The 19,343-nt window shown below is 45.4% G+C and overlaps 1 protein-coding gene across 4 annotated transcripts in view; it reads left to right on the forward strand.

Annotated features, from left to right (window-relative positions):
* The window catches only part of HIPK2 (homeodomain interacting protein kinase 2), a 122,200-nt gene extending 109,425 nt beyond the window's left edge, over positions 1-12,775 (forward strand). For all 4 annotated transcript variants that reach the window (XM_032196341.1, XM_032196367.1, XM_032196350.1 and 1 more), the window contains exons 13-15: positions 8,935-9,182; positions 10,194-10,354; positions 12,130-12,775. In XM_032196341.1, coding sequence (XP_032052232.1) covers positions 8,935-9,182; positions 10,194-10,354; positions 12,130-12,597 — 877 coding nt within the window. In that variant the 3' untranslated portion in view covers positions 12,598-12,775. The remainder of the gene's footprint in view (positions 1-8,934; positions 9,183-10,193; positions 10,355-12,129) is intronic.
* The last annotated feature ends 6,568 nt before the right edge of the window (positions 12,776-19,343 follow it).

The raw sequence follows: 19,343 nt of genomic DNA on the forward strand, positions 1-19,343 counted from the left end.
ATACGGTTGGATCCTAGCACCCAGGTTTCTCATTTGGGGGGAAAGAGAATGAGGAGGGCAACATACTAGCTGGGGAGCCTGCAGACCTGGTTATGTTCCCTACCACACTATACATTTGCTGTGTGATCCTGGAGAGCTGTCACAGTCTCCCTGTACCATGGTTTCTCATCTCTAAGAGCAAATAATAGTTTTTTCTATTTCACAGCACTGTTTTAGAAGACTGTTTTAGAAGTTCTGTGGTAATGATCCCCTTTAAGTCAGATAGCTATTTAAAGCAAAGACAATAAGAAGAGCTTGAAAGGAAGGTAGTTTAAAATGGCCTTTTCTCTTTCTAAGTGATCCAAGCATCTGTAAAGAGCATTAAATAACACCTTTAATACATGGTATTTTCTATAAAAAGGTCCTGAAAACATTTAACTTTGTGGTATAAACACTCAATAAGAGTAAACACATTTGCATGAGGGTTGCTCAGCTCTGACTGTGTTTTCAAAACATCCCAGAACCATTGTCATCTACGTGGCAGAAACTGATGGCTTTTTGACTGACTCTGTAGAGAGGCATAGAGGCTATAAAGGCTGTGGTGAGGAGTTTGCTCCTCAGAGAATTAGCTCTCCCAAGTAAGCAGTGCGGCACAGGACAGCTGCCACTGCTGATCATCTACTGTGCATGAGACAGGACTTCATTTTCCAGGACTGTCTTTTCAGCACCTTTCATCACATGCAGGCACTCTAGGTTTCCCATCTGATGCCAGTCACAAAATATCACTCAGTTTTCTAAGTTGCGGAGAAGTAGCTGTGCAAACAGCTGAATAATTATACCATCTTTATGCGGGTAACTGAGCTAGGAATTTTTTAACCTTATCCTTCCAGTACTGTCAGGAGAGACTTATTATTTCTTATTTAGGACATGCTCCATGGCAGATTTTACTTTAATCATTGGTGTTATCTTTATCTCTGCATCTCTGTGCTGCGGTGAAAAGTGGAACGCTGCAAATACGAACAGAACAGATGAGATGCATTTGGCCTCAAGGAGCTAAAGATCTGTAAAGTAGAGCTGTTCGATTCAGGTGTCTAGGACTGCAATTTCAACCTGCCTCCCACCAACCACCTCTGCTTTCCATTCCCTTTTCCCTTACTGGTGAGCTCCACCAGGCAGAGAGAGCTAAGTGCTTCCCAAATTCAAGCTCACCATGAATGAAATTATTGTAATGGGGAACTGATCACAGGACAGCATCACATATTTCAGCTTAAAAAAATAATAATTGCTGCAGTATTCCTTAGTTTGGCAGGCAGAAGAAAGTATATTTCCAGAAAGGGTGGGGTAAAAGTCAGAGTGGAAATCAGGACTAGAATAGAGAGTCCCCTTTTCCAGGGCTTTTAAAGGAAAAGAAGGTACAAAAGAAGATACAAAATTATTACTGAAAACTAAGGACTAAGGTTTTGAAGCTAGGCAGCAAGGAGGCAGACATCTGTCTCAAGAGTCATGGGAGCTATTTGCAGCTCCATGGTGCTGGTCCCAAGCTTTGAAAAATCATGTGCAAGTACTTAAACTTACCCTCTGGGTATCGTCTTGAACCCAAAGTAGGGTGGAAGGAAGGGCCACTTCATCGAACAGTAGTCTCCTCTGCCTCACCTTGGCTGCCATTTGACCAGCTTCTTCACTCAGCACCTCTCCAGGGAGACAGGCAGAACAAAGTTCTGGAAAATGTCTGGAAATCAAGTTGGGAGTTTGGGGTATTTAAATGTTTGGGCAAGGTCTGCCGAGGGGTTAGGAAAGTAGTCCCAGGAGCCAGGCTTACATAAATGAACTGGCTTTCATATAACTAAAGCATATTCAGGACACGTTCCTGCCTGGGATCAGATCCCTGGCTACTTTTTGTATCCATATGGCATATCTATACAGAGTGCCAGGACTACAGCATTCCTGGAAGGCCGAAGCTTAAGAGCTAGATTTAATTTCTAAGCAATGTAGAGACATTTTGCATGGACACGGGCTGCTCTAAGGCACTTTCTGGAGTTCCAGAGTGAGTTAAATTGTCCATGCAGATATAACCAGAGCGAGTGGAGAATTAGGGGTATAGAGACACAGATGGAAAACAGTATGTCAGAATGGGAATTTTTGGTTAAAGTCTCAGGGAGAGCAAAATCAGCCTGCTCAGAGCCTTCTGACCTGGGTAGATACAAGACCAGATTCTCAGACAGAGTAAGAGTCTCGCTTTCAGCCAAGGAAGCCGTATCAGCATTTAATGCCAATTAACTTTGCCCCTGCCAAAGATGAATTTGTTTGTTTTATTGAAAGTGCATCACATTTAGGAAAGTATCTCCTAGTTTTCTTACTCATGTATTTTTTGTCTCCAAGAAAAATAGGAGTGGCAGTGAGGTCTATGCCTTGTCGTAATTGGTGCTGAAATGTTCAGGATCCATGACTGAGTCTAACATGAAACTGCGCAAAATGTGTTGTCTTGCCCATGTTTATGCAAATATTATGCTATTGGGCAGTAGCAGTGGTGTGGGGGTGAAAAATAAGGAATAATGTGAAACATGTTGTGAGTGACAGCCTAGTAATTTTAGCTTTTTCAAGACTAGAATAGAGAAACAATATGGCAGTGGATCAGTCACAGTTAACTTCCTGATTCCATCTTTTTGATAACCCGTGGTGTCTTTGGATTAACTTCATTGAGGTTGGATCAGCTCCTGAGCTGGCTACAGCACCTCCTTCTCTTATTTCCTACGGGGTTACAAATTTCTCTTTGACCCATGAGACTAAAATGTTTGCTTTACCGATGGTTCAGTGAAGAGAGATTAAAGGTACTTGTGGTTGTGAGAAGTAGCAGATCCTTCAAAGATGCAAGAGTTCGTAAGTCTCAGTTTGAGAAAGACTGGTGATGCTGATAAAACATGATACTGCTGTAGCAGGTTGGATTTGCTCAGACAGAAGAGCCTCTCAGTCTTAGCAGAGGAGCAAAGAGAGCTTTTCCGCTACAGGAGATGCAACTTCTTTATTGTCAAAAGAAAAATGCAAAGAATTCTGTGTGATACAGGCAGAATTTCCCTTTACCTGATGAAAAACACAGATGTTCAAGTAGGATGTTTATGCAATACCAGCTGACAGAGCAGGCAGGCCAGCATTTTGCTCGTTCTTCGCCCACATGTGTTTTACCCCGAGGATGAGAGTAGTTTGGTGTAATCTTTTTCAAATCAATTGTCATCTAAAAGCTTCACCTGTTGGGTGAAGGAGCTGGGGAGGTGGCGTTGAGGTAGGCTCTGAAAGAGCTGCTCCATGGAGCCTTGTCAAAGGGGGCCATCTACTGGGCCCCGTCCCTGTGCCAGGGGTGAAATTACAGAGGAGGGACCTCAGGGACAATTCCACAGGAACCATCTTGAGGCATGGTCGGAGATTCAGGGTCAAACTCCTGATTAAAAAGTCAATTTATCAAAACCAAGACTTTTTACAGGATACACTGAGGGTTTTTTTTGTAATATCCCACATGCAGTGTAATCTAGGGAGGGAAGCTTTAAAATTGCCAAAAGTTTTGACTTTTTTTTAAGGGGAAGAAAATGTTAGGAGATTAACTAATTAAGTCTCAGACTTTTGTTTTCTGGTTTAATGAAATTTTTTCTTCTTTCAAACTAAGCAATAGGAAAAATTTTTAAATACTCAAATAAAAAAGGAATATTTTGACTAAATTAAACCTTTTTTTTTTTACCTGCTTTCCAACCCAAAGACATAGTAGAGCCTCTCACTTTTCTACTGTCTGCTCTGTCACTAGTATCATAAGTAACACTCCTCCAGCTTGGTTTCCCATTGCAGTAATCACTGTCTTCCTGGGCAAGAAAGAAAGAAAGACTGGCCGTAGCTATCACGAAAACAGACTTGAGTACCTGCCTCCTTGCCCATCTTAATGGGCACAAAATTCTTGCAGGGTTGGGATTTTTTCCCTTTTCCTTGATGGTAAGCTATACAGCGAAGTCTCTGTGTGAGTTCCACATATTTACCTTATTTGTGTTATTTTGCAGTGGCAGTAGAGCCTACTTCAGAGGGCATTCATTCCCCTTACACACAGAAATTGCTAGCAGGCACAAACCAGGTGTTTTTGCCAGCTAGCTGATCTGTATGTGCGGGTCAAAATACCCTTTGTAATTCTCTGTTGACACCTAGCCTAGTGTGGCTGTGTTATGCTGTGCATAATAATGGCCTGACTCTGCATAGCAATACCTTGACTAACCACAGTCATCTGGTAAAAAGATGAGTGCCTTCTATCTCCAGAAGACGCACCAACATACAACTAATACTTAAAATAACAGAGATAGACAGTAGCTCTCTCAGCTAGCCTTCAGCAGCAGGACCTTTACAACCTGCTGAGCAATTCAGGATAATGACTTAAATAGCTACAGCACGTGCTGTGTAGCCTAATAAAATGGCCTCAGTGTAGTACTTGATAAATACTTCTTACCATCACACGCTCACAGAGAAGGTAAGAGCAGATTAACAGGTCAGGACAGAGTTTGAGCTGTACAGAGGGGCATGTTCTCAGCACTGAGCAATGCGTGGCATAGGATTTCAACGTACAGAGAGAGATTGCAGTGGCAGTGCGAGTTTTTGTTGGCTGACTCAATACTTTCCTAGAATAGGTGAATTATTCTGAAGCAGCAAACTCAAAAGTTTCATCTTAATGAGTTTTCAGAGACCTGGAACAAAATTCTGGTGATGTAAAGTTAACACACTGTGGTGTGCATGCACACCAGTTCAGAGGCAGGGCTGGCGGAGAGCTGCCTTCTTTCCCCAAACTGGAAGGCCATCTTGGTGACCTTGAGAGCTGGAAGCCTCTGTTGCCATAGCTTCAGCCACCCTGAAGGGTTTGCATCTCTGCAGCTAAACCAAACACTGAAGACTTGCTCCTACTGGACTCCGTTTGTTCCTTCTGGGATTCTGGAGGGACCTGAGATATTCAGGGAAGAAGGATCTTGTTCATGCAATGCTATCAATTACCAAGCTTTTTGGCTGAGCCTTCTGCAACTAGAAATCTCCTCTTGAGCTGCACTGTTACAAGTGTTGTTGTCCCTTGTCCTTATCTGTGGATAGATGGTTTTGGTGTCTTTTAGCACCTAACTCAGCATCTTCTTTTCCTTAATTTCCTCTCAAGTTTCATTCTCAAGGTTTGCCTTTGGCACCTTTCCATTAACAGCATCCCAGATGCCCAGCTTAGTTCCTTGCCCTGTGCCTTTGTACAAAGTATCTTCTGTTTCCTCCATCAGGTTTTCCTTCGAACTCCTGCCTTGCTGTGGGGATAGGGACCCACATCCTTCCCTCCACTGTGCACTCACGAGGGTGATGTATGTTAGAGAGCTGTCTCTGAGAGCTGCTCCTGCATATTTGAGGCTGCTCTGTGCCTGCACATTAGATGGACGTGAATTGTTTTGTATCTGAGCTTGAGCACAAGCCCTTCAGGAACAAAAAATAAGCTTACAAAGCAATGCTTATTTTTTCCAGCTGCTGAAAGGGAGGACACAGCTCCAGCCACTAAGGGTTAAAAAAGCCTTCCTGGCTTCCTGCTTTTCAGTCTGTGTAGATGGATTTGGTGCCACTTTGGTAATCTTTCCCTCCTCCTTCCTCTGGAGAATTAAAATACACCTACCCCTGTAATGCAGGCAGGCACACGAGCTGACCAGGAACACACACTGGCTCCCAAGGCTACTAAATCACGTATGCTGCTGCTACTGTGCTTGCAGGAGGGAAAGCAATTACCAGGGTTGGAGCGAGCTTAATAGGAAGGGGGCAAGACTTTAATAGTATTTTTCTGTGTAAGCACAAACATCCCCAAAAGCTGTTGCTGAGTTATAGGAACACAGTAAGCTTGCTGAGTAGGCAAGTGCTGTGTCAACAGGTAACAGCTCTCAGCCCTGATAGTTTGTGAGCAGGGAAGGCAATACATCAGCCTGGACCCCACACAGACAGCTCCTGCCTTTCTGTATGGTGGGCAAAGCAGCTCAGTCTTCAGAGGGAGCTGGAAGGAGGGCAGTTGCTGGCTAGCAAGCAGGCTTTGAGGAGAGGGAACGCTAGCTCTTCTGGGCTGAATTTTCAAAAGCCCCCATTTCAGCTTAACGTGTGCCTTTAAGCCTGTGAATCAACTGATTTTCAGCGTGAGTTGGGCCTTTGATGCCTTTGAAATTCCCACCCTTAATCTCTCAGGCAGGCTGCGGTGCAGCAGGTACCTAACTCTTCAGCGTGTGCACAGTCCCGATTGACTCCTCTGCGTTCCCTCGCATTAACTGCGGTTGCTACCTTTTCTAAAGAAAAAAATCTGGCTGCCTTCAATGGGACTCCTCGTGCACTGGAAATGATGCAGCCTGCTACATCAAAAGGCTAATCACTTGGGCCCTAATCCTGCAAATATTTACCTATGTGCTTTCGCTCCGTTACTGGGAATAGTCCAGCTGACTTCAGTGGAACGACACATATTAGTTGGACTAACCACTTCTGTAAGGTCTGGCAGAACCATAGCTCAGGTCCTTCTCAGTTTCTCATCCATGAAATTGGTTTAATATCCTGCTAGGGTCCCTTTCTCTGGGAAGGTTTGGGTTTGGGGTCACTTACTTGTTTAACCAAACAGATTTACTTAATTTTCGTGCTGTGACCAAAGAGCTACAACATTTTGAAAGAGAAGACTCATCACGGAGCCTGCTTTGGCAAACCTTCAGTCAAGTTGGTGAAAAATATGCCCATTCTAAAACAATAAATAGCACAAATTTCACAAAAAAATACGCTTCCAGTTCTACAGCTCAACCTTTCCCATGTCAAGTATCAGCCGACAGCAAGTATTTCCAGTTGAGCAGCTCAGCCCCTTATGTAAGGAAGGGACTGTAAAAGAATAGCTAGACCTTATCAGTTGTCAGAAAACTCTTTAGTGACTTGATTTTTCTTTATAAAATGTAATAACTGTCAGAGGTAGAGAATATATATCTCTTCCCAACTGGCAGCCAAGGGTAGCTGCAAAGGGCAAGCAGTGTGGGTACTCATAAATGTGTTATTAGAGGCATTTCTACTGAAGGGGAGAGGAATATTGATGCAATATTAGTCATTTTTATTGGTTTAATATTCTTCTTCTGTAGCACCATATCCAAACTGCTGTATCCTTCTTCACACACAGTAGCTGTCCATCTAAGATAACTGTTGCTGTTTTCGTTCCTAACCTGGCTCCTTGTGGAATGCCAGAGTACAAGGACTTGCTGTTGTACACCTTCCCCATCTGAAAGATCACAGACCCTGCAAGGATTTCTTTTTTCCAGATGCTTGTTCCTCAAATTCCCCTCCTTCTCTGTCTCCCTGTTGCAGGTATAAATGCTTTAGGATAGCACTGTGAAAAATACCTCTCTTAAGGTATTTTTCACAGTGCCTAGTACATCAACGTGGTCTTGTACCATTTTTGGGGTATGCTGGGCCCCCGTGATGATAGCCCAGGAGAAGTTGGTGATGGTAACTTGTTTGTGAATGCAGCACTCCAAGGCACTCTCTAATGGAAAAGACAGCTTTCAGTGACAAATCCTGGCAGTTAAGTAGCGAGCTGCAGCTTGCAAATGCTGTTGGAGAGGCGTTGGGACAGACAAGTTGAAGGGAACCTATCAGCGCTCCTTTGCCACTGTGAGAAACAAATATGCCAAAAAGTCCTTGCAAAGAAACTGCTCTCAGTGTCTGCTTAGTCTTTCCCTGGGTATGAAGCGATGCTGAGACTAGAGAGCAAACAGCCATGTCACAGGCTAAGACTGAGTTTATCAGCTCTCTCCTGAACTGGACCTGCCAACATGAGAGAACGGAGATGTGACTCAGTGGGAAAAGGATCTCTGTCTCTGTAAAGTGTGCACTCAAAAAGTTAAGAGTTGGAATCCTTTTCTCCGTGGCATTTCTGTTCCTGTTGGGGCTGTTTCCACCATTAAGCCTAATTACTTAGCTTTTTATGTGCTATCCATTTCTTTTCATCATTTTAAAAACTTGAGTTGCCATAACAACATAATGCAATCAGTGAAACATAGCAGCTATTTTCTGTAGTCAAGGTCTGTGCACTGTCAAGGATGTGAGCCATTTAAGCAAATCTTCACCATCCCCCCTCCTCCCTCCTCTTTTTCGCTCTCTCTTTCTCTCCCTAAACAAGCTCATAACAGGAAGGAGAAACCATCAGGAATAATTAGACACAATAGCAGAGCAAATCCCAATCGTACTCATGCAGTCTAGTCTAATGAACTTCTAGCACTAATCTTGGAAGTGTTGATGTTCCTTTTTAATCACTTTTTTGATGTCATAGATAGATTAGCTGCAGCAGGACCTTGATAATCCGCACAAGAGTCAAGAGACTCAATGCTTATTTGGAAAAAGAAACTAAAAAAACTTCTGTAGGGCGATACATAGCTCATTTTCTCTTCATTCATTCCTCAGTTTCAAATGCTTCTTGCGAATATATGCCCACTGTAGCATATTAGTAAATAGAACAGAGTGTATTTTGTAGATTCATGGGATTTAATCACGAAAATTCGTAACATCTATTATTAAATCATTGCTGGAAGGCTGGAAGAAACCGCCACATTTTTGTGTGGGTGGTGAGACTTGCAACAAAGCATAGTATAACTGCTGGGCCTCTACTGCATACATATATAAAAAGCAGTCTGAAAATAAATCTGGCAGTCTGGTTCAGTGCTATTCTAAGCGGTGTGAATATAAGATCTATCCACAATGTCTTACTCACTCCTTGACCTCCACAAAGTCTTTCCTGGAATAGCAATATGTGAGTTTTGCAGCCTAGGATTTGGCTTAAGCAGCCTCTGTCTAAGGACCGAGGGTGCGCTCTGCCTTTGCAGAGCTAGCCTGCCGTGGGCAGATTCTTCTCGTGGCTTCCCAGTTGATGGCTCCCCATTCACTCTTCCCATTCGTGTGCTTGTGTTTCAGCACCTTGTCCAAGCAGAGGAAGAACGTCATCAGCTGCGTCACCGTGCATGATTCCCCCTACTCCGATTCGTCCAGCAACAACAGTCCTTACGCCGTGCAGCATCGCGCAGGGCAGAATAACGGGAACACCTACGACACCAAAGGGGTTCCAGAGACTCACTGCAGTGGGAACCCCCGAACAATCATCGTGCCACCACTGAAAACCCAGGCCAGTGAGGTGTTGGTAGAGTGCGATAGCCTGGCACCAGGTAAATTGCACCTCTTCCGTCAAGAAAATTAGTAAGAAATAAATGATTTATCTTGGAAGAATCTCATTGTTCGGTTTCATTTTGTTTGTTTGTTTGTTTTGTTTTTCAAAGAAACCGTGCTCCTGCCCTTCTCTCAAGTGACACATCTGTTCTTGGGAGCCGTATTGCATTATTTATGTGCCCTGGTACACTCAGGAGTCACGGGGGCAAGTGTTATTCCTAGTTACTTCTGTGCAAACCCAAGAGCAGAATGCAGCCTGTAGCGCAACATTTGACGTGAAAGGCTCCCAAATGCAAGTGTGAACCTTTGCTTCCTTGCCTTTCCATAGGTTTACTTTAAAATGGGTATGAGATTGAAAACACATGTGCATTTTCATCCAAACTTGTTGACATTTCTGGGAAGAACATTTCCTCAGCATCTTCATTATGGACCGATGAGGTTTGCTCATCCAGAGCCTCTGCAATGTTAGATAGTACGATGTGTTGAAAAGGGGCTTATGTGGAAGTCTGGCCCAAAGCAATTGGCTTTGAGCTACTTGGCAGTCCTTTCTTTTGACACAATGCTGGTGAACACGAAGGCTCAGAGGGTGAGCTCCCCGCTAGCTCCTTCTCCCTCCCTTCCTACTCACCATGAGGTCAGCCAAGCCAGGGCTTTTATATGCTGTGCACACTATTCTTTCCTTCCTCTCTTTGGGATTTGTACCTGCATCGTACAGTTCTGCTGGCAGAACAGTTCCTCACACTTCTGAAGTATCTATAAAACCTCCTCTGGGCCCAGTTTGGGGTCCAGGTATCAGGTCCGCTTGTCTGCCTCTAGGATAACAGGCTGGCCTGTGTATATGAAGCACTGCTGAGATACTCTCTTAAGTAAGAGAAACCATTTTCTTATCCTGCTTCTGTTGTGTATCTCCTCCCAAAAGCCACTCTGGAGGAGGTTCAGTGAGGAAAAGGTAGGGTGAGCGATTAAAGAATGTGATATAAGCTACAAATGTGTTTCCTTTCCTGGCACAGTCACCACCAGTCACCACTCATCCTCCTACAAGTCCAAGTCCTCCAGCACCGTGACCTCCACCAGCGGTCACTCTTCAGGGAGCTCGTCTGGAGCCGTTGCCTATAGGCAGCAGCGACCAGGAGCACATTTCCAGCAGCAGCAGCCTCTTAATCTAAGCCAGGTAAGTCAACTGAGACAGATTTTGGTGGTGTGTCATCCAGCTGCAACCCACTGCTCCTCCAGCGTGGGCTGTACTGTTCTAGCCTAATGATAGTTGGGCCCCATTTGAGTTAGATCGACTGGTTTCAGCATTGCTGCAGACCTTGATCTTCTAGCTCAGCTCAGGCAGTAAAAGCAGCGCAGATCCTGCCCCTGAGTGGGCTGGCAGTACTCTGACTGGGTGTTTTAGAGTCAGATCATCTAACAGTGTGAGTGGGAATAACGTAAGAGAGGAGGTGCTGTGGCTCAGACACAAAGGAGTGGGACAGGACCATGCAGGAAGGCCTGAATTCACTGTAGCTGTAGGTAACTGTGGGAAGAGTGTCCTTCAGGTGAATGGAGTGCATCAGTCCCACTGCAGGAGTGAGAGATAAGTCCCCGTCCGATGTGACAAGGCAAAATTGAGCCTCTGTGTGCATACATGACCTCTTGTCATGTAGTGAGTTTGATCCATTCCATGGTGAATCTGAGATCTGGGAAAAATCCCGTTACTCGGCTTCATGCCGTTCCCAGAATGTTTCATATTCTGTGACCAAAACACCCAGGGGATTCCCTGGGAGCTTCTTAAATAGCGCCCTTTTCGTGGGCTGCACCTGGAGCCTTTCTCTTCCCTGAGGTGAGGTGATGAGCCCGGGGAAGTTAGAGCAGTTACTGCCATATCCAGAGGAGAATATCTGGAGAGCTCAGAGGACAGTGCCGTCTGGCATCCAGAGCTGGATGTAAGCAGAACTGTTTTAAGAAAATAGTCTGTGGGAGAAAAACGCTCCCCCTCCTCAAAGTTTAGTTGAAATTTCAAAATGCAAATAACTTGAAATAAAAGTGAGCGAAAATAGAGGAAATGGGTAAAATGCCGTTTCCAAGAGGGGGGGAGGACTGTGGCTGCCACATTTCAGACCACAATGACAGCACAGGGAGTGCTTAAAAGGATGAAAAGAATTGGAAAAATAGAAGGAAATAACATGGAGCATTGCCCTTCCTGCCTTCTAATTCCTACTTTATTAGTTATTTAATGCTCTGACTACACCATAATTACAAATGGCTGGGAAAGCTCCTTGACATTATTGTGCAATGCAAAAAACAACTTAGAAAATCCCCGAAAAAGTACATTGTTCCTGTCCCACTGCAAGAAGTTGCCTGTGCTAAAGTAATTATAGTTGATTGCACGAGGCTACCAGGCACCTGCAGAATCTGATCGAGTTGAGGGTTTTATCTTTTAAAAAATAAAGTAGTTATTCTACTTACTGTGGACGTGATAACCTCAAAGACCCAAACTGAACAAAAATAAATTGCCTATTCCAGGCATAGCTAAGTGACTTCATTCCCCTGAGCTATCAGTGCACCGAATTTCATCATCAGAGTTCAGTGACAGAAGCTGGGTGTTGTGTGAGTGACTGGACTTGTGGAAGACGTTTTTAGGACCCGAGCATCCGAGGTTGGGTCTTCATGGTAGCTGTATCAGCAGGTCGTGGCTCAAAATGGGGGACTCTGCTCTCCTTCTGGGGGACGTTCTGGTGAATGTACGAAGCTACAAGGTCTTGCTAGGCTTGGGAGGGACCCTTTGCCATCGCCTGTTTCCGAGGGAAGATCGCGGTGATGCTGAGGGTTTCAGGAGGAGCACGAGGGCCTTTCCTGAGGCCAACCTGGTTTCGCAGGGAGGCTCCCAGGCACGGCTGAGGAGGTAAAGAGCCGTCGTCTCTTGTCTTGTAACCGCTTATCACTATTGCTGTCTTTATCCAGGCCCAGCAGCACATCACGACCGATCGCACAGGGAGTCACCGGAGACAGCAAGCCTACATCACTCCAACGATAGCTCAGGCCCCGTACTCTTTCCCGCACAATAGTCCCAGCCATGGTACAGTTCATCCTCACTTGGCCGCGGCTGCCGCTGCTCACCTGCCCACCCAGCCCCACCTCTACACATACACCGCCCCAGCTGCCCTGGGCTCCACGGGCACCGTCGCGCACCTGGTGGCCTCCCAAGGGTCTGCGCGGCACGCCGTGCAGCACACCACCTACCCCGCCAGCATCGTCCACCAGGTCCCTGTCAGCATGGGCCCGCGGGTTCTGCCCTCGCCCACCATCCACCCGAGTCAGTACCAGGCTCAGTTTGCCCATCAGACCTATATCAGTGCTTCTCCAGCCTCCACAGTCTACACTGGATACCCACTGAGCCCCACCAAGGTCAACCAGTACCCTTACATCTAAACACTGGAATAAGGAGCGAGAGACACACCCGCCGCGGGGGAGCGAGGCGGCTGCTTTTGTACTGAAGAACATGACAAACTAACAATGCAATGGGAGGCTCGCGTGAAACTTGAACGAAGGAGACTTTCAGGAAGAAACGAGAAGGAGGAAAGAAGGGGGAGAACCAATTCTACAATTTTTATTTAAAAAAAAATAATAAAGAAAATGGAAAAAAAGAACAGAAAAAAAAAAATAAAACCACAAAAAAACAACCATTCTACACCAAACTAGAGAGAGAGAGAGAAGCAGAAGGACCCTCCAGCGGGTCCTGTGTTTTGAAGAACTTCACCAATAGACTTTTAAAGGTTATTTTCATCCAATAGTGAGCTACATTTAGAAATTTGTTGTCCAGAACACCTAAAATGAAATCCATTAGGTTTTTAATCCAATAGGTATATGGATTAGGGATTTATCCAGCATTTCATAGGGTTTATGCCCCATCCTTGCTGCGGTCTCCGTATCCCAAAGCACACGTGGGGCTTTGGGGTTTTTCTGGAAATAGAAAGTGGGTAAGGGAGGATGAGGGAGGAGGAGGAAATGTTGTCCCAGTGCTCTAAATTCTGATTAGCACTGATCTGCTTAAACGTAACAGGGCAAAACAGGCCACGCAGCACTGGTTGAGATCAGAAGCAATGGGGTTGTTTTTCCCTTTCCTCAAACACACTGGATAAATCCCTGAGAAATGCTATTCCTAAATGAGATCTCTAATAATGTATGTTGGATTTCAGTTTCATTTTATTTCGTTTTATTTGGAGTTTTTCCTTTTAATCCCTAGCCGTTTTAGTATAGGAGGAGACATTTTAGCTGCCCCCGGTAGAATGTAGCACTATACAGGTCATACACCCTTTTTACTATTTTGTGTTGAACTTCAACGATACCAATAGACTATTCCTCAATGTGATTGCACAAAGAAAAGTGATATAACATAGGCATGTAACAAATGTGATTGTCCAGGTATGTGTGTGTGTGCGTGCGTGTGTGTGTGTGCAGATGCTGCCTTCTCTCTGTGGTGTGTTCCTCGGCACAGCCATTACAACTGTCACAGTCTTAGTTTTACATCATTCCCTCGTAGTGCCTTACCGAACTACAGACGCGGTTTAAGGGTTTACTTCCACTGGTACTCCTAGAAACTGACTGAGGCTAGTCGGAATTTAATCTCAGCTCTTTTTTCTTTTCAGGTTGTTTTTGCTGATTTTCTTCTTCTGGTGATGGTGGTGTTATTTTTTTTTTCCCCACGTTGTCAATCTTAGCTCACTTGGCAAGGCGTTGGGGAGGCTTGTAGGGGTTAGAAATGTGTATATCTGGGTGTTTTCTCTAGCACTGGATGGGCTGGAAGTGACCAGGTTGGTTGTGAGACCCAGCATGACTCCCAGAGGGTCTGAAGGTGTGTTTGTGGATTGGTCTGTTTCTTTCCTGTTGAAGTAACAGCTTTCCTCCCCGGAAACTGCATTCTCATGTTGCTGCTTGCCGATGTTCTCGGTGGAGTAGGAGGACAGAGTCCTCCCAAGTCGTCAGGTTGTTTCAGTTGTACATCTGAAAGGGGAACAAAACTTTAGCCCATGGGAGGGGGAGACACTAGCCATTGCCATCATCTCTCACTACATCTGTCGGTGGGAGGGAGTTGGGAAAGGTAACAAGCAGACCCAAAGCAAGAATGGGAAAATCCAGTTAAGAGAGTCAAACTCAGGTTTCTTAAATGAAAGAGAAATATTGCAAGACATTGGGCTTTACCCACTCCAACACGGTTGTGGCAGTAAGAGTTTCCCTTCCTCCCCTCACACCAGTTCTGTGAAAGATTTCCTGCAGCGGTGTGGTGCCCCTTGACTGGGAGGGCACGTTGGTACTGTGGGTCCTCCACACTGAGGAGCACTACGTGGTCTTGTTCGCTGAAGGTTTCTGAAGAGAGCCTTCCCTACAGCTGGGCTTGGTTAGGAGGGAAGTTTTGCTAGTAACAGCAGTTGCACTGCTGCATCAATATTTGGAAGTGTCTCTAGAGTACCCATGTCTATGGTCGGGCTTGGGAGAAGGAAGAGAGTTTGACAGAAAGTTTCCATGAAATCCACATGGCTGCTCAGCTCCACTCCACGATTCCCTGTAACTAGAGCATGAAGTATTTAAGCGTTTCACAAGATGCTGGAAAATAGCAGGTTCATTGACAGAGTGGCGAGGGGTGGGTTCCCTGGGTGGCGATAAGGAAGGAGGTTCTCTCAAGTGGGAAAAGATGACAAAAGGACAAGCACAAATACATTTTCTTGTGGTGAGCACATGGCTGGCCTGGAAGAAAAAGGGATCCTGCTATGTCGGATTCAACAAGATGGTTCAACAAGACTGTTGTCTTCTGGCAAACCACCAAATAACCTCCTGGTTGCCAGCTCCGATTCTTGGGCTATCCTTGCACAGTTTTCTTTTCCTGCCTGTCCTTCATTCCAGCTCAATATACTGTAGATGAAGATGTGATCTCCCAGCAGTCTGTGCACCTTACCCCTCCCTTTGGAAATACAACACTTCCTCTCTCATCCGGGGCAGGAAAATAATTCCCCGTTCTCGCTGTAAAGTTCTGGTGCATTCCTCTCCTGTCCCACCAGTTCAGGAATGAGAGCGTCATGCTGCTTGTGTCATGAAAAGGAAAGATAATGTTATTTTATTGTATGGTTGTTATGATTATGATTATTATTTTATTATTATTATATTTTACTCTGGGTTTTAATTGCACACGCATTCCTTAATCTTTGTGTTTGTTTTTTTTTTTTCTCTTAGTATTGTTGTTGTTATTAATTTTATTTCTCTCCATCAGTGGCATCAGAAGAGTTGCTGTGTTTGTGAACACTGCAGAAGGAAGGGGAAATAAGGTGGTCCTGAGAATGAGAACCTAGGAGGAGGGGGGCGGCTATGGGAGACGGTCTTGAGGGACAGTGTTCCTCCATGTCCCATCTGCATTTCAGAATAAGTCAGAAACATTCACTCAGAGGCCAAAACCAAACACCAGCTAACAATGATCTATCAGGAGAGTAGGATTAAAGACAGATGAGGACCTTGGGGCCTTAGGATCTGGCTCACCATCACTTTGATAGGACATTTATTTGAGATCAAGCCCTACTTGTGCTCCAGGCCATGATTATTTGGCCTTTTTGACTAACCCAAGGCCACACGATGTGGTAAGGGTTGGGTTTTCCCAAAAGAGAAATCAGATACGTGGTTCTCCAGAAAAAGGACTAGCAGAGGAACTGCAGTAGAAGAGTGCACATGGTTCTCAGTCCAGTCACGGATGGGATAAACAGTGCTGGTGCACACAGCAGGCGTTAGCTAGGTAAAACACAGCAGCAGAAATAGCAGGTCCCTCACCTGTTCTTCCACTCTCACTGAAGATTAGTCAGGTGTCCACAGGGCCAGGATGCTTGGTTTGCCTTTTTTTTTTTTTTTTTTTTTTTTTTTTTTTGTCCCTGATGTAGATTTTCCTTTCTTTTATAATTATTTGTTGTGAAAATTAATTAAGCTATTCTAGTCTCTAGAATGTAGGTATTTATGTTTTCGATTTGCATCACCTGCTCTGTTAGAATGGGGGGAAGCAGTGGCTGAATTGAAACTCCATAAAAAAATGATAGGACTTCAGCAGAGACTTAATCATGCACTTGAGTGCTTTACTGAAGAATAGACTTAAACCCTTCAAGTTAATTACTTGTTTATATGCTTCTCTGGCCTAGGACTGTTGAAGCATGGAAGGCTGTAATCTCAATCACAAACGTGTTTTAGTTGTATTAATTGTGTTTTCCCTGTGTACCCATCTGACCTGCTCTCCCACGCAGGCTTGAATCTGATTTCGGGGGCGTTTGGCAGCAGAGCTGGTAGAGCAGCACACGCTGGCGGTGAGGAGCGATGCATTGCGTGTCGGAGGAGGTGGCCTTTCACGTTGTCCATGCTGGAGTCGCTGACCTGCCAGCTGGAGGTGGCCAGATGATCGCGGTGATGGGGCACTGGTGGCAAGGGATGAGCAGCATGGCCGTTGAATTGCTGTGGTGTGGCGACAGCGAGTGAGGGCTGTGTTTTCTGGTGGGTACAGGGGAACTGAGCAACACCTCCTCCCTCACACCTGTACAAAGGCATGGTATGGGAAAGTGTGGTGCTGGTAGTCACAGGGGAAATCTGATCAGATTAGCAGAGGAAGCAAAAGTTTTGCATGCTATCGGTGCCACATACATAATAACAGCCAGCTTGTTTTGCTTGCAAAGTCCTTTGGGGAGGAAACAGGATTGACGTGTTTGGGTTGGGTTGGTGCTCTTTGAGGATGTGGAGTAAACTGCGTGGAAACTTGAGAGAGGAGGCGAATGTTTAGATACTGGAAGTGTTTTGGGTGGCTTGTGGCTGGCATGGCAAGAAGGCGGTCCCTTTCGCCATCATCTCATCTTGCTTCCTTCGCATGGGGGAAGCAGAAAGAAGCACGGACATTGCCTCTCCTTAGGGGTGGATCTTCAGACTATTGCTGTGAAACCAGACTGTAGAAGGGAGTGGAGAAAACAGTTGACATGATCAGAATGGAAGACCTGAATGGAAGCACTTCCCACTGCAGACTGGAACAAATCCAGTCATTTGAGAGAGCACAAGCAATTGCATCGTCCTCAGCAGTTGTACCTGCTTGCACCCAACAAATCAGGCCTTGTCAGATCTCTTTCTCTCTCTTTGTTCTGTGGTTTTGTCATAATATCTGAAACATTCCAAGGAAGGGACACTTCTATCTGACATTTTTCCTTTTTTATATTTTCAAGGGATTATGTCTTGCAATTTGGTTTGAAGGAAATTCCATTTGCAAACTTGAAGGGCGATAAACCCAGCTTTTTCTTTAACCAAAGAAACTTTATTTTTTAAAGAGAGAGAGAAAGAGACCCCCACCCACTATGGAAATTAAACCAAGTCACAAGTCACAGCTGCCAGGCAGCAGTGATAAACTGTGGAATTGCCTCATTTGTCTTTTTCTTTTTCTCTCTCAAGTTTCTATCATTGTCTCAAGTAGCTAGCTTGATGAGCAGAGAAATTCACACTAAATATTGCTGCTATCCTAAACTTTAGGGGATGTCAAAAACGTTATTCTTCTCTCATTGCTGTTCACCTTAAGATGCATCAGTGGCAACAATGCGGTGTTGAAATTGTGAGCTGTGTAGTGGGGATAAGCTTCTGGGTGTTCCGCATGCTTCTGTAGTACCTCCTTCTCGGGATTTGAGATGCTGGTTTTGTTCTGAGGGTCAGACCTCAAAGAGTGCTGCAGCATCAGGCCTTATGTGGCTGGGTAAGGGTATTGGACTTAGTGGTGTGCTCTTCCACGGCGTGGCAATCATCCCATCGGAGAGGTCTGCCAGTTTCGGGATAGCTGTATGCAAAGTCCACGTTACTGATCTTTGCTCAGGGTGGGCAACACAGACAGGAAAAGCGTGGGACGGGAAGGCTTTCCCCCTTCCTGCTGACGTAGCCCTGCCTGTCCCACAGGAACGTCAAAGCAGTTGGTCCCCAATCCTGGACACCCAACCCCATCACCCCCCTGGTCCCCAAATCTCCCTGGTTCTCCTGTGAGGAGAGCCCGTGCCCAAAGCACGTGCTGGCCCCTGCTCGCCTCTCCTGGCCTGCTGCTCATGCAGGGAGGAGGAGGTGGGGGTCTCCACTGCTGGGATCCCCACCCCTACCCCGGCAGTGCCCGGAGCTGGTGCATTGATCCTACAGCACATGGCGGTGCTGGGGCAGCTGGCAGGAGCACAGCATCGACCTCTCCTGGCAGGTCCCAGTCCCATGGGCGGCACCGCTGTCCGCCGGGGCAGTGTGAGGCGAGAGCTGCCAGCCAGGGCTCTGTGACAGAGGTGGCTTTTCCCCGAGTGCCTGGGGGTGACCCCAGTGTGTTTGGCAGCCTGTTAAAAGCTGCCGGCATGTGTGACAGCCTGCAGGACGGGCAGGGATAGGCCCCACGGGCGCTAGGCCCCGTGGGTTATAGGCCGTGCGTTACAGCACCAGGAGTGGGGCTCGAATGGCGAAGGAGCTCGGTTCCTCAGAGGTCTCACGAAGCATGCTAGGAGGGTTGGCTTTCTGCATTTCTAGTTTGAAACTCCTGTTTCTCATTTACGGGTTAGCTTTGTCCTTCCAGTTTTAGCAGTGCTGCTATAACAGACTATTCATGTGTGTTTGAGGATAAAGTTTTTGTTTTTAATCTTTTGCTTATCATAGTTAATCTAAGAAAGGCAATACTAAAGGTATATTTTTTTCCAAAAATGATATTTTTTACTGCACTGATAAATATTGTGACATCTCTGTTCTTAACTCTTTCGCTGTGAGGGGAACCGTGTGCAGACTCACACAAACCTTGTAAATACTTGCGTGTACTTCTGACAGCCAGGGATTTTTTTTTTTCTATTTTTTTTTCTTTAAAACAAGGTTTCCTCTTTGAAACAGAAAGCAATGGGGCAACAATGCTCAGAGCAAAAGCAAAGCTTATCCCATTTTCAGAACATAGCCAAGGAGTTTTTGCAGTGCTGGCATAGAGTTAATATTTAATGCCGATGTGTTTTGATTTTTTTTTTTTTTCTCCAGCAAATTGTTTGGAAAGGAATAAAACAGAAAAGCTTTGGTCTGGAATTCTGATCAGAAATGTTATTCGTCTCTTTTATGGCACCTCTGATTTTTGTTTTTCCTTTCTTTTCCAAAACTGGCTTGCTGCAGGCTTGCTGGCCTGG

This window comes from Aythya fuligula, chromosome 1 (genome assembly GCF_009819795.1).
Source record: "Aythya fuligula isolate bAytFul2 chromosome 1, bAytFul2.pri, whole genome shotgun sequence".
NCBI lineage: Eukaryota > Metazoa > Chordata > Aves > Anseriformes > Anatidae > Aythya > Aythya fuligula.